The 14377-nt window shown below is 39.7% G+C and overlaps 1 protein-coding gene across 9 annotated transcripts in view; it reads left to right on the top strand.

Moving 5' to 3' along the window:
- Positions 1-14377, top strand: part of NCOA6 (nuclear receptor coactivator 6) — a 93944-nt gene that overhangs the window by 62521 nt on the left and 17046 nt on the right. For all 9 annotated transcript variants that reach the window (XM_079128100.1, XM_079128099.1, XM_079128098.1 and 6 more), the window contains 3 exons: positions 2610-2731; positions 6289-9309; positions 12605-12673. In XM_079128100.1, the coding sequence (XP_078984226.1) occupies positions 2610-2731; positions 6289-9309; positions 12605-12673 (3212 nt within the window). The remainder of the gene's footprint in view (positions 1-2609; positions 2732-6288; positions 9310-12604; positions 12674-14377) is intronic.

Here is a 14377-nt window from a genome sequence, read left to right as displayed (position 1 = left end):
CACCAGCCCTAACAGGGCTTTACGCACGTTAGTGGGATCCTATCTCAAAATAAAAAATAAAAAGGGCTGGGGATGTGACTCAGTGGAAAAGCACCCCTGGACTTAATCCCTGATACCAAAAAAAAAAAGGTTCTTTTTCACAGAAAAAGCCTTTTCTTTAAAGGCTCTTTATCATCCCTAGAAGCTTAAACTCCATACTAAGATGATTGAAGCTTTTAAACTAGTTACCCTTTCAGTAAACATTCTCCAGATGAGCTCTTTTGCATGATCACAATAGAAAGGGCAATTAACAATTTATACTTTATTTCCTGAAGCTGAGTATTAATTTGTCATGTTTTTGATTTTGATAAAAAATTTTTAGAAGAAATATTGATTAAGCTGGATTTTTAAAAGATTGATAAAACTGAAATTTAGAGACTTTTACTAACAGGGAATAGTGACTATTGAATGTAAAACAGATTAATTGAAATAAACTGCTAGAACTATAGGAAAAGAAGGGAGGTTCGTTTAAATAAGCTTAAATATTCAAAGTAGCTACCTTTACCCCAGCCTTCCCACAACATTCTTTGTTAATAGTCTAATTATATCATACTATTTCTTGAATTTTATACATTAAAACTCAATCATTATATATTAGCAGTATATTTTCCTGAATTCAAACTTAAAGCCCTTTCGTTATCTCATTTTTCTAATAGCTCCTCCTCAGATACTTTTTTTTCGTATTTTTATTGGTGCATTGTAGTTATACATGATGATAGGATTCATTGTTACATATTTGTATATACACAATATAACAACATAATTTGGCCAATATCATTCCCTATTTTTTCCCCTTTTCCATCCCTTCCATCTTCCCCTGTCCCTTTCCTTTACTCTACTGAACTCCCTTTGATTTTCATGAGATCTCCCACCTTTCTTTTCCTTTTTCCTCTGTAGCTTCAACAAAGGAAAGAAAACATGTGACCCTTGAGTTTTTGACTTATTTTGTTCAACATAATGTTCTCAAGGTCCATCCATTTTCCTGAAAATAACGTAATTTCATTCTTTTGGTTGAATAAAACTCCACTGTATATATACAACATTTTCTTTATCAGTTTATCCACTGATGGACCCCTAGGCTCATTCCATAGTTTGGCTGTTATGAGTTGTGCTGCTATAAACATGGGTATGCATATATCACTATAGTATGCTGAATTTAATTCTTTAGAATAAATGCTAAGGTGTAGTATTGCTGGGTCATATGGTGGTGATTCCATGCTTAGTCTTTTGGGGAATTCCATACTGATTTCCATAGTGATTACACTAATTTATAATCATCCCAACAGTGTAAAATTGTTCCTTTTTCTCTAGATCTTCTCTAGCATTTATTATTGTTTATATTCTTGGTGATTGGCATTTATTCTGGATAGATATATTAATCTATCCAGCCTTTTGGAATAATATTTTATGGGGATAATTATTTTATTTCTCCAGTACACTGGTTAGTATGCATTTTTACTGTTTTCATCAGCCCTGAAGTTTGCTTACTTTTTGGTTCTATAACATTATGAAAAGGACCTTATACAGAATCAGGGCTCCTAGGTAGAAAGATCACCTGCTCTTGGTTTTTCCACTAGCTTACTATAGAACCTTTTTCCTGTCTTTTATACCTCTCTGGGACTTTGTTTTCTCATCTGTAACATGAGGGGACTGAAGAAGATATTGGAATTTGTTTTAGCTATAGAATTCTTTGAAAATAAAGAATATCTCAGAATCCTTGCCCATAATTTAAGTGAGAGGAAAGTCATATAAGGAACAAATTGATTTAGGGATCTGATGTGCTAAAGATCTGCTTCAGGTTCTAAATTTCCATGTGCTGGTGCTTTTAAAATGGATTTATGGTAGCTTATGAAACTATCCAGAGTATGAGACAAAATACTATCTAAAAGTTGGTGACCACAATCAAGTCATAGAGAAACTAAAAGTAGGAAAGAAAGGTACACCTGGGAGTAAAATTACAAACCAAATGGGGATTGGATATGTAGGTGTTAGTAGGTAAGTTTCTTCATTTTTACCCCCACTAAAAATTCTAAGATTGGTAAAAATAAAGACATCCCAAAGCCAGTGGTTACGATGTAAGTACTCCTTCTATAGCAAAATTTAATTAATTTTTTTTATGGTCTCCACCTTTCTTTGTTCTTGAAATACCATTTCTGTCAGCTAACTTAGAACCTGTTGCAAGGTGTTATGAATTACTGGAGCTTGATTCTTCAGCTACACTGAAGATAATGTGGTTTTATAGGAACAGTGATTTATAATATTGATAGCCCCAATCCAACTCCAGGCCTTAAAATACCTAAGAAACGGGTGATTGCATGAAAAACATTGTATCAGGAATTTGTGGAAAGCCCTTTGAGTAAATACTGTGCTATTAGAGTAAGTGGATTTTAATGAATTTGCCAGGTTATTTATGCCAGTATTGACTATTTTATCCAGACTAGAGACAGTAAGAATAACAGTGAGAATGATAATGAAACTAGATTGTAGTTCTTCAGAAATAGGGGAAGGGTTGAGCTAGTTTCATGTATTTCCTAGATAGCTTACTCTCAAATATGTTATTTATCCTTTAGCACCTCAGATGCTCGTCCAGCTGGTCTGGAGGAGGCTGATCAGCAACCATTGCCTGGAGAACAAGGAATTAACTTGGACAACACAGGCCCTAAACTGCCAGAGTTTTCAAATCGGCCACCAGGTAATAAAATGTTAGCTAAAGATTAAATACTTGTCGTCATGTATGCAGCATTACAAGACTTCCTTCTCCTTAAGGAAACAGTGCTGCTGGGCACAGTGGCACGCCTGTAATCCCAGCAGCTTGAGAGACTGAGGCAGGAGGATCACAAGTTCAAAACTAGCCTCAGCAACTTAGGCCCTAAAGTAACTTAGAGAGACTGTGTTTCTAAATAAAATACAAAAAGGACTGGGGAATGTGGCTCAGTGGTTAAGCACCCCTGGGTTCAATCCTTGGTACCAAAAAAAAAAAAAAGGAAACAGTGCTTTGCATCTTAACTAGTTTGCTTTAGCATTTTAATGTGTCTAGTATTCGGAAGCTTTGCCTTGATGTTAAGTAAATATTTTAAATATAACTTCTGAAGGCACATACATACACATTTTACTTAAATTGTCTTTATTACTTAAAGTCCTTATAAAATTAGACTGAAATGTTTAATGCCTCTTTATTCTTATCAGTGTCAAGGTTCTAGTTGGGATCAGAATCAAATAAGATTAAATGGAGGGATATTTTTACCTAATCTTGCTTGCCTGCCTTTCCTGCAGCCTTTCTTTGTGGAGCTTTCTCAAAACAGGAATTAAAAGAAAGTGATCTTTTTAGTAGAAGTTTTATTTTGAATCTTTAAAACATCAAAAATATGTAAAAATATATAGTAGATATAAAGAATATATAAAGAAAAGCCATAGCCAGGTGCCTACTACCAATTAATAATTTATAACAAATAATGCCAATATTGTTGAAACCCCTTTCTCTGATTATAAAATACTGTCCTTTAAATGTTGATAAGTTATGCTGAAAAGGAAAAAGCTTCTAAAATTCATTCATTCATTCTGACACAGGTATTACAGAACCAAGGCCAGCTGCCACAGTATCTCTATACTTGGTTACTCCTGGCCTGAACAGTGACTTGTAACTTTATTCCCCTGTGACACAATTGAAGATGCACAAGCCCTTCATACTCAGGGTTCTCTCTACTGTGTGTTACAAAGAGCTCTTTTGTTTTTTCCTCATTCTACCTCCTTTTTGACGTATAAATGAAAGTGATGTTGGGGGTTTGTGGCTCAGTGGTAGAGTGCACAAAGCCCTGGGATCTAACCCCCCCCAGCACCATACACACAAACAATAACAACAACAACAACAAAAACACATAAACAAAAGTGATGTTATTTTAGAGATAAACTTTAATCTTAATCTACCCTTAATTTATATATCCTAAAAGTGATTTTTTAAGAAAGTAAATGTATTATATCAATACTTTGTGTTATTTATTACAAATTGCTTGGGCATGCACCGTTCTCAGCAGTGAGTTGCAGCACAATTAAGACTGGGAGGTTGCCAGTCTTTGGCAAATATGTCCAGAAGATGCTGATGAGCCTGAAATTACCCTCTTCCCCCAGGCACACTGAACCATTGTATGAATTCAAGGGTCTTCCAAACATCATTGCCTCCTTTCTGCAAAGGGGGCCTATAGGCTGAATTTGGCCTATAATGGTTTTGAATTGCCGTGCTGTGTCTTAATAAGCAAAAACCTAAATGTAAATACTGTTAGGAAGGGCATCTCCTCTGCAGTTTGGCAGTGTCCACAGAACTCCTGCTGTTTTATATCAACCTACTTCTCTTCTTTACCACCTGCCTGGCCCCTAAAGACAGATGAGCTTGCATTCCTTGACTAATAAATTTGTTTTTTGATTGTGTATGGGCACTGTGTGTGTCATGACTTTTCCCCTCTATTCTATTACATCAACCCCAATCCATCTTCCTAGCAGTAGTGCACTTTGGACTGCTGCCTCCAGTTTCTGGACCCTTTATAGCAGCCATGCCTTTGGCTGTTACCTTCAAGAGACCACTCTATGCTGCCCTCTTTGGTATTTGCTGTGCTGTGTGGTAAGCTGATTTTAAAGATGAAAGGCATCTGTGTATAACCCTGATATGGACTTTTGAAGAAATTTCAATTTTCTTAATGTGGGAACCCCAGACTAGATGCAAAAAATAAAATCCCACTGTGTTTGATCTGTTGAAATCTCATGCTTTGGGCTTTATAAGGTCAAGAAGTTACTTGGGCCTAAAACCAAAAGAATTTTTAAGAAAATCTTCAAAACTGGATTCTGCACATTGCACCCACTGGTACTATGGAAATCTCTGACCAGAAGAAATTAATTAGCTCCTGAGTACAAAATCTGACTCACAGCATTGGTACTTGCTCTGTGAAAATTTTGAGCCAGCATTTCTTCCAACTGCCCGAGCTAGCCATTCACTCTGTACCTTCTTAAACCTTCCACGTGTATTTTTCATGCAACAATTGAATAATCCAGTTTGTGGAACCGTAGCCTAGCCATATGCCTACTTTTCCCCACTGAATCCCCTTACTCTTGGTTTAATTTATCTTTCTAGTCTCTCTGTTGATTTTGTAAGGCTTTTATTCTAAAATGCCAGGTAAAATCTTCACAAAAGACATGATCATTTGAAATGCCTTCTGCAAATCTGGAAGGCATTGTTCCCCAGAGTTCTTATTCCAAAATTATTTTTATTTCTGAGAGCTTTTCTCCAGTTTTGGATTCATAGAAAACATTTCTCCATATACAGGTTTACATGTAAGAAAGTAAATGGAAATTAATATGCAAAAGACTTCAGTACCCTCATTTTATTTTCAGTGTATATCTCCCCTGTTGCTCTTGCTGATACTGATGTGCATCAAGGAGCAGTTTAATTCAACCAGTTTTCCCCAGAGGATTGAGCCTAAAGGATGCAACATAGTTTATGGAGCCAATGGTTTAGAGTAATTTTAAATCCTTCTTTCTTAAGGAACTGAATATTAGAATTTTACATTTTACCTCTGTTGAAAGAATAAAAAGGTCATCTTCAATGAATAAAAAGGTCATCTTCAATGCTGGTGTATTCAACAATAAAAGCAGTTCTCGGGCTGGGGCTATAGCTCAGTGGCAGAGCACTTGCCTAGCATGTGTGAGGCACTGGGTTCAATCCTTAGCACCACATAAAAATAAACAAAGTCATTCTGTCCATCTACAACTTCAAAAAAGCAACTTCAAAATTGCTTTTTTAAAAAAGCAATTCTCTGCTAACAGAAAAAGGGAATCCTAAATGCTTTACATCATTCACATAGACAGCAAAATTCTGATTGTCTACATGAGACCCAAAAGTTGGTGATCAGCTGCTTGCTGTTGATGTACTTTTCTGCTTTCATGTTTGGCTGATGTAGTCCCAGCCATCTGCTGTAAGTAGCACAGAGCACTCTCAGTCTTAGTACACTAATGCCTCATTCTGACCCTGCACACTAAGGAGTTCCAGGTTTCTAACGCATTGCTTTTTGCTTCCTTATGCAGTGTGCCTCGTTGCTCATGTTAAATAATGAGGGACTGCCTCCTGCTCCAAAAGCAGGGATGCCTGAGCTGTTTGTGCACATTCTGCCTGCCACCTTGATGAGTATTGCTTGACTATACTCTAAAGGTGCAAAATTCTCTTGCTGAAAGTCTAACTTCCCTGATTTTGGGGACTTGTTTTAGGTTATCCTACTCAACCAGTTGAACAGAGGCCACTGCAGCAGATGCCTCCTCAACTCATGCAGCATGTGGCACCCCCACCACAGCCACCACAGCAGCAGCCACAGCCACAAATGCCTCAGCAGCAGCAGCAGCAGCAGCCTCCACCTCCTAATCAGCCGCAGTCTCAGCAGCAGCAGCAGCAGCAGCAGCAGCAACAGCAGCAGCAACAGCAGCAACAACAACAAATGATGATGATGCTCATGATGCAGCAAGATCCCAAATCTGTTAGACTTCCAGTCTCCCAAAATGTTCATCCCCCAAGGGGACCTCTGAACCCAGACTCTCAGAGAATGTCCATGCAGCAGAGTGGCAATGTACCTGTCATGGTCAGTTTGCAAGGACCTGCCTCTGTGCCACCATCACCTGATAAACAAAGAATGCCAATGCCTGTAAATACTCCTTTGGGAAGTAATTCGAGGAAAATGGTATACCAGGAGAACCCACAGAATCCTTCTAGTTCACCTCTGGGAGAGATGTCCTCACTTCCTGAAGCAAGTGGCAGTGAAGTTCCATCGGTGTCAGGAGGCCCAAATAACATGCCTTCACATTTAGTGGTTTCCCAGAACCAGTTAATGATGACAGGGCCCAAACCTGGACCATCACCCCTTTCAGCAACTCAAGGTGCAACTCCCCAGCAACCCCCTGTAAATTCCCTTCCCAGCTCCCATGGCCACCACTTTCCAAATGTGGCTGCTCCAACCCAGACATCTAGGCCTAAAACACCAAACAGAGCTAGCCCCAGACCCTATTATCCTCAGACACCCAACAACCGCCCTCCCAGCACAGAACCTTCAGAAATCAGTCTGTCACCAGAAAGACTTAATGCCTCCATAGCAGGACTCTTCCCTCCACAGATCAATATTCCATTACCTCCTAGGCCAAATTTAAATAGGGGCTTTGATCAACAGGGCCTAAATCCAACAACTCTGAAGGCCATTGGGCAAGCACCTTCAAATCTTACCATGAATAATCCTTCCAATTTTGCAACCCCACAAACTCACAAATTAGATTCTGTGGTGGTGAATTCTGGAAAGCAGTCTAATTCTGGAGCAACAAAACGAGCTAGTCCAAGCAGCAGTCGCAGGTCTAGTCCTGGGTCCAGTAGGAAAACTACCCCAAGTCCTGGGAGGCAAAATTCAAAAGCCCCTAAACTTACTCTGGCGTCTCAAACAAATGCAGCCCTGTTACAGAATGTGGAGTTACCAAGAAATGTGTTGGTCAGTCCCACTCCTCTGGCCAATCCCCCCATACCTGGGAGCTTTCCTAACAACAGTGGGCTGAATCCTCAGAATCCCACCGTGCCCATGGCTGCAGTGGGGGCTGTTCTTGAGGATAACAAGGAGAGCTTGAATATGCCTCAGGACGGTGATTGCCAGAATTCCCAGGGTAGGAAGGAGCAGGTAAATGTTGAGCTAAAAGCAGTCCCTGCCCAAGAAGTTAAAATGGTTGTCCCTGAAGATCAATCCAAAAAGGACGGGCAGCCTTTGGATCCTAACAAACTTTCCAGTGTTGAAGATAATAAAACTTTGGTGTCTCCTGCCATGAGGGAAGCACCAACATCATTAAGTCAACTTCTTGACAACTCTGGAGCTCCTAACGTGACCATTAAACCCCCTGGGCTTACCGATCTGGAAGTAACACCTCCAGTAGTTTCAGGGGAGGACCTCAAAAAAGCACCTGTCATTCCCACACTGCAGGATCCGTCTTCTAAAGAGCCCTCTAATTCCCTAAACTTACCTCACAGTAATGAGCCATGTTCAACCCTTGTGCATCCAGAATTGAGTGAGGTCAGTTCCAATGTTGCACCAAGCATCCCTCCAGTAATATCAAGACCTGTCAGTTCTTCCTCCATTTCCACTCCCTTGCCCCCAAATCAAATAACTGTTTTTGTCACTTCCAACCCCATAACCACTTCAGCTAACACATCAGCAGCCCTGCCAACTCACTTGCAGTCTGCTTTGATGTCAACGGTTGTCACAATGCCGAACGTGGGTAGCAAGGTTATGGTTTCTGAGGGACAGTCAGCAGCTCAGTCTAATGCCCGGCCTCAGTTCATTACGCCTGTCTTTATCAACTCGTCCTCAATAATTCAGGTTATGAAAGGATCACAGCCAAGCACAATTCCTGCAGCCCCACTGACAACCAACTCTGGCCTGATGCCTCCCTCTGTTGCAGTTGTTGGTCCTTTACACATACCTCAGAACATAAAATTTTCTTCAGCTCCTGTACCACCTAATGCCCCTGCCAGTAGTCCTGCTTCTAACATACAGACAAATCGCCCCTTGGTCCTTAACTCACGAGCCACTCCTGTTCAGCTTCCTTCACCTCCTTGTACATCTTCTCCAGTTGTTCCTCCTCATGCCCCTGTCCAGCAAGCAAAAGAATTGAATTCAGATGAGGCTAGTCCTCAGGTGAGCACCTCAGCAGATCAGAGCTCTCTGCCCTCTTCACAGTCAACCACAATGATTTCTCCCCTTCTGACCAACAGTCCAGGCTCCTCTGTCAACCGACGAAGCCCAGTCTCATCTAGTAAGGGGAAAGGAAAAGTGGACAAAATTGGCCAGATTTTGCTGACCAAGGCATGTAAGAAAGTTACAGGCTCTCTTGAAAAAGGGGAAGAGCAATATGGTACAGATGGAGAGACTGAAGGCCAAGGGCTAGAGACCACAGCTCCTGGACTTATGGGAACAGAGCAGTTATCCACAGAACTGGACAGTAAAACCCCAACACCCCCAGCACCTACTCTGCTAAAAATGACCTCTAGTCCAGTAGGCCCGAGCTCTGCCTCAGCAGGACCCAGCTTACCTGGCGGTGCTCTCCCCACCAGTATGCGCTCAATAGTACCCACTCTGGTATCCTCTGAGCTCATCTCCACGACGCCAACCACTAAAAGCAATCATGGTGGCATAGCATCGGAGCCACTTGTGGGTGGCCTAGTGGAGGAGAAGGTGGGATCCCATCCAGAGCTTCTACCCAGCATAGGTATGTACTTGGCCTTGGCATCATCTCCTGATGTCAGATTTTTTTGATGACCTATCCCATAAAAGGAAAAGCATGATTCCTTTCTACCTGGAAGAAAAAGAATGGGCTGAATGGCAATAGTGATGATTTTATTTATTGAAAATATGCTAGAAAATATGCTTTTAAATCCGATGTTATGTTTACACTCATTGACATGGTTCTCAGCTCCTGAATAATGATAACACATTTCATTTATATATATTAAAGTTTCTCAGTTTATAAGGGAGTGTTTTTACATACATTATCACATCATTTTCATGTCAACCATGTTAGGTAGTCTTACCCCATCCTATGAGTGAGAAGATTGAAGCTCCAAGGATAGTATTTGTGCTGTCTATACTGTGAGCCTCTATCCTGACACTCTCTCTTAAGCATAAATAGCAGCTTATGCAGGTTCCCCTTACCATGAGGAAGACTTGTTCACACTTCTTGTCAGAGCAGGTTCTGTAGCCCCATTCCCTAAGTACCGTACCTCAGGGAACACTCCCTTTCCCCCCAGAGAAAGAAACTTTGAGAAAATCAGTCTCCATGATAACAGATGTGGAAGGGTCAAAGTTCAAATTGTCAGATAGATGAGTTGATAGCCGCACCAGCATTTACCAGGCAGATAGACCAGGGCAAGTTACTTTACCACTGAAAACTTAAGTTTCCTCCTTTGAATTATGGGGTCAATAATAGTTGTAAGATTTCAGTAAGGTAATTCATAGAACATGCTTAACATTGGACTTAGAATATAATAGTTGAGCCAGGCATGGTGCTGCACACCTATAATCCCAGAGAAAGGAAGAACGCAAGTTCAGGGCCAGCCTAAACAACTTAGTGAGACCCCATGTCAATTTAAAAAATTTAAAAAAGGGGCCAGGGATGTAGCTCAGTGGTAAAACACCCCCGGATTCAATCCCTAGTACCTAAAAAAAAAAAAAAAAAAAACCCAAAACCAATGTAATTATTGATCAGTAAAAGATAAAAAAAATGATTTCCAGTTTCCCTTTAATATAATCCTTTGTAAATTGCTCGATTTCATTCATGACTCTCTAGTTCAGGACATTTCCTATGCACTGTTAAGATGGGCTAATAATGAAAGCATAGGTGACCTTATAGCTCCTTTTCTTTCTGTCCCTGGTTTCCCACCTTTGCCCCCTTCCCTTCTTCCTCTGAGGCTTGAATGGTGCAGAACCTCCATTTCCCCAGAGGCAAATCAATCTCATTCCTGAGAGCTGGGAGGGCCACTGCAATATCCTAAGCCAGCTAATAGTACCTGTCTTATTTTTCTAACTAAAATGCTTTGAGTGCCTCCCACTGAGTGATAAGCAGGGGTAGAAAGAACACAAGTTTCAGGGTGTAATCAGAGATCAAATTTTAGTTCCACTGGTTACCAGGAATAGTCAGGTAAGTTCCTTGTACTTCAGCTATAAAATAGAGATTGTATTTCCTACCTCTGAATTTGTACACAGATCCAATAAAAGGTTTTAACATCCAGTGACCAGGACACTACCTCATATGGAGCTCTGGAAAGGTTTAGTTCCCTTTCTCTGCCTCTTTACCTCAGTGTTAAAAGATACAGGGAGGGAGAAAGGTCTTCAAGGAATTTGCTGCCTCAGTAGAAGACAAAGACTTCATAGGATGGGTGTTCTTTTGTTTCTTGTTCAAGTTCTGTTAATGTAGGTGACCCTAAGAATTAAAAAGAAACCTGCTATGACTTAAATATTCTCTATTAAATATTTTTATTTCTTCTTTGAGGGAACTTTTTCCTGTGTTACTAAAAGAATGATGAAGTAAATTAGAAAATATTTTTATTTGGGTCATATAAAAATATAATACTAGAGAAATAAACTGTGAGGAGATAAACCCGCAACTGGGAAAAGTTCTCAGTTTTAGTTATGGCCACCCACTTTGCTTATAGTGGTTGTTTCTATTCATTTTCAAGGGACTTCTGTGCTTTTTACCTTGAAAATATGAGAAACCAATACTGAAGTTAAAAGTAAAAGTTAAGGTATATTTTTAAGCTTTATCAGATAAGCATCAATAATAAATTCTTAACCACAAATGTATTATTGACTGCTTTATTAAGCAGGAGAAGAAATCTACAAAATTTTGCAACCTACTGTTGCAGTGTTTACTTAAGATTGAAGTGTCAAGGTGGGAGGACACACCCTTGAATGACTAGCATATCTGTTTCTTTAATCTTCACTGTATTATCCAGAAAATTTCTGTTTTAGAGTACATATCATGGATTCCATTCCATTCTTCAAAAGCCTAAATTTTTTCTGTTCTTCAAAGGCTAATTCTGACATTCCTCCCTGTAAGTGCCTTCAGAATTCTCAACCTAGAATTGAACTCCTTTACTTTGGACTCCCATAGCACTCTATGTATCTTCTTCATGTGACATCACAGTGCACTCCAGTGTTTCACATGTATTTATCATTAATGCTAGACAGGGTTCCTTACATGCAGGAATGTAATTTGGTATCTAAGATTCGTGGTGCAGTACCTTGGCCCCAGAAAGTTCTTTGTAACTATTTATTATACAAGTAAATAATATCAGATTGATTTATTCATCATGTATGGATCACATACCTACTTTATGCCCATCACTCTTGTTAGGTGCTATACAAAATTATGTGATAGTTTAGTTCTCAAGGAGTATATAGTCTTAGGAGGTGTAAGGCAAGAATTTTTAAAAACTAACTTGAATGGTATAATCTAAATATGACTTGAGTTTTCTAGTGAGGCATGCTTTGGGGTTTTTAAAGTAGTAGTCAGAAACTGATTCTCAAGAAGGAAAAAATGTGTCAGGCACAATGGCGCAAGCCTATAACCCCAGCCACCTAGGAGGCTGAGGCAGGAGGAACTTGAGTTCAAATCTAGCCTCAGCAACTTAGCGAGACCTTGTCTCAAAATATAAAATAAAAAGGGGTAGGGATATGGCTCAGTGATGAGTGCCCCTGGGTTCAATCCTCAGTACCAAGAAGAAAAAAAAAATGTGAGTGCTAATGTTCTCATGGCCATCTTCTTCCCTGATCTTTATATTATATACATAAAAAGGAAAAACAAATATTCCTAAATAGTACTCTTTGTTAGTACTATAGTAGTTGATTTGTTAAATAAATCTTAACTTGTAATTTCAAGGTCAGTGTCAAGTACTCCTTCTAAGAGTAAGGTGTTTCAGCAGTTAAGTCCTTGATTTAGTTAACGCTTTCTGTTTTATTTAGAAAAGAAAGTGAAAGACCTGTAATTTTTTTTTTTCTTGCCCTAGCCCCTTCACAGAATTTAGTTCCAAAGGATACTCCAGCCACAACACTGCAGGGGCCTGTTGCCAGATCAGGTAAGACACATGTAGGAAAAACTTCCTGGAATAAAACAAGTCACAAATGAAAGAACTACTTTTGTCCTCAATGTCACATGTTCTTATACCAGTAAGTGACTGGCTATGTCTTACCTGTTTGCTTCCAGGCAGACTTCCGTTGAGTGGCAGAGCTTGTACAGTGTATTTTGAGGTTATTTTTCCCAACCAGCTAGCTCTTACACATTTGTAATATCAACCTCAAGGAGGGCATCTCTGTGCTCACTGTCAATCTGCCACCCAACCATGAGTGGTTTTTCCAGTGCAGAATTTGCCCTGTTCCCTGACCCTGGCACCCATAGCTGACAGCTGACTAGCTGGCATATAGTGGTTTACTGGGGTGGCACCAAATAATGAACCAAAATAATGATTGCATTATCGTGACATCAGTGGAGTCTTGTTCAGAGAATCGCTACTGCAGTGAGGTAGCCATTCCTCGGGGGAAGCAGTCATTTCAGTCATCTCTGCATGGCTTAAGTTGTCCCCATTACCAAGATATTGTAAATAGCACTAGGGATGGTGTTTCTGAAATGTAGAGTCCATGATAATCTGACAGATGACTGCTGTGGAATGCTGGGTTTGCTTTGAACACATGAGGATCTTGATTGACAATAGAAGCACTTGTTCTGCATTCATAGGTTAGAAGGCCAAAGCAGATGAGTATTGTAGATGGTACAGTTTAGTCTCGCCTGACTCTTTGTCACTGTAGATCGCTAAAGGATAGAGGGAGGGGAAAATGTGTGACCTGTTCCCACAAAGAGATTAGAATATCATGGAAAGTATACACTTGACAAAATTAGTAAGAAAAAGCCAGTATAACCATGTTCAATTCTGAGTTGAAGCCCATAAAAATAAAGTGGAACTAGTGGTTATTTTAAAATTTGCTTCAGGGTGCTACAACCCATGTGATGGATAAGACTTTCTCCTGCATAACCTAGAAAGAATCAGGCCTCTGGGAAAAAATGTAGAAGTAAAAAACATTTCAGTCATTCAGATTCATTTCTGTGCTGCCAACTGCCTACATGATAATTGGCATTGTGCTGAACATTTGAGAAGAGTAGAAATGGAATAAATCACTCAGAAAAGGGGTTAAATGGCAAAATTTTGTTTTTTTATTTTTTATTTTTTTATTTTTGGTAAGAATAAGAGCAATTAAAAAGGAAAGGGGGGCTAGGGCTGGGGCTGTAGCTCAGTGGCTGAGCACTTGCCAGCACGCATGAGGCACTGGGTTTGATCCTTGGCACCACATAAAAATAAACAAAATAGTCATGCTGTCCATCTATGACTACAGCATTTTTTTTTAAAACAAAGGGAAAGGGAATTCCATTTTCTGTCCCACCTCTACTCCAGAAAATGAGCTTTACCGTTATCATTTTTCCTTTTTCTCAGAATAAGTGACTGAAAAACTCTGTTCCATTTTAAAGTTTGTCTGAAATGAAACTCCTTAAGCCAGGTGTGGTGGCAAACACCTGTAATCCCAGCAACTTGGGAGGCTGAGACAGTAGGATCACAAGTTTGAGGCCAGCCTCAGCAACTTAATGAGGTCCTGTCTCAAAATAAAAAAATTAAAAGAGCTGGGGATGTAGTTCAGTGGTAAAGAACCTTTGGAATTTAAAAAATTTCTTTGGTACCTATGGAATTTATTATGATATATGAGGTAAGGCAGGGATATTACTTTACTTATCC

Source organism: Sciurus vulgaris (genome assembly GCF_902686455.1).
Source record: "Sciurus vulgaris genome assembly, chromosome: 2".
In the NCBI taxonomy this organism is placed as follows: Eukaryota; Metazoa; Chordata; class Mammalia; order Rodentia; family Sciuridae; genus Sciurus; species Sciurus vulgaris.
The sequence above is the reverse complement of the archived record's forward strand: the minus strand, read 5'-3'. Positions and strand labels throughout refer to the sequence as shown.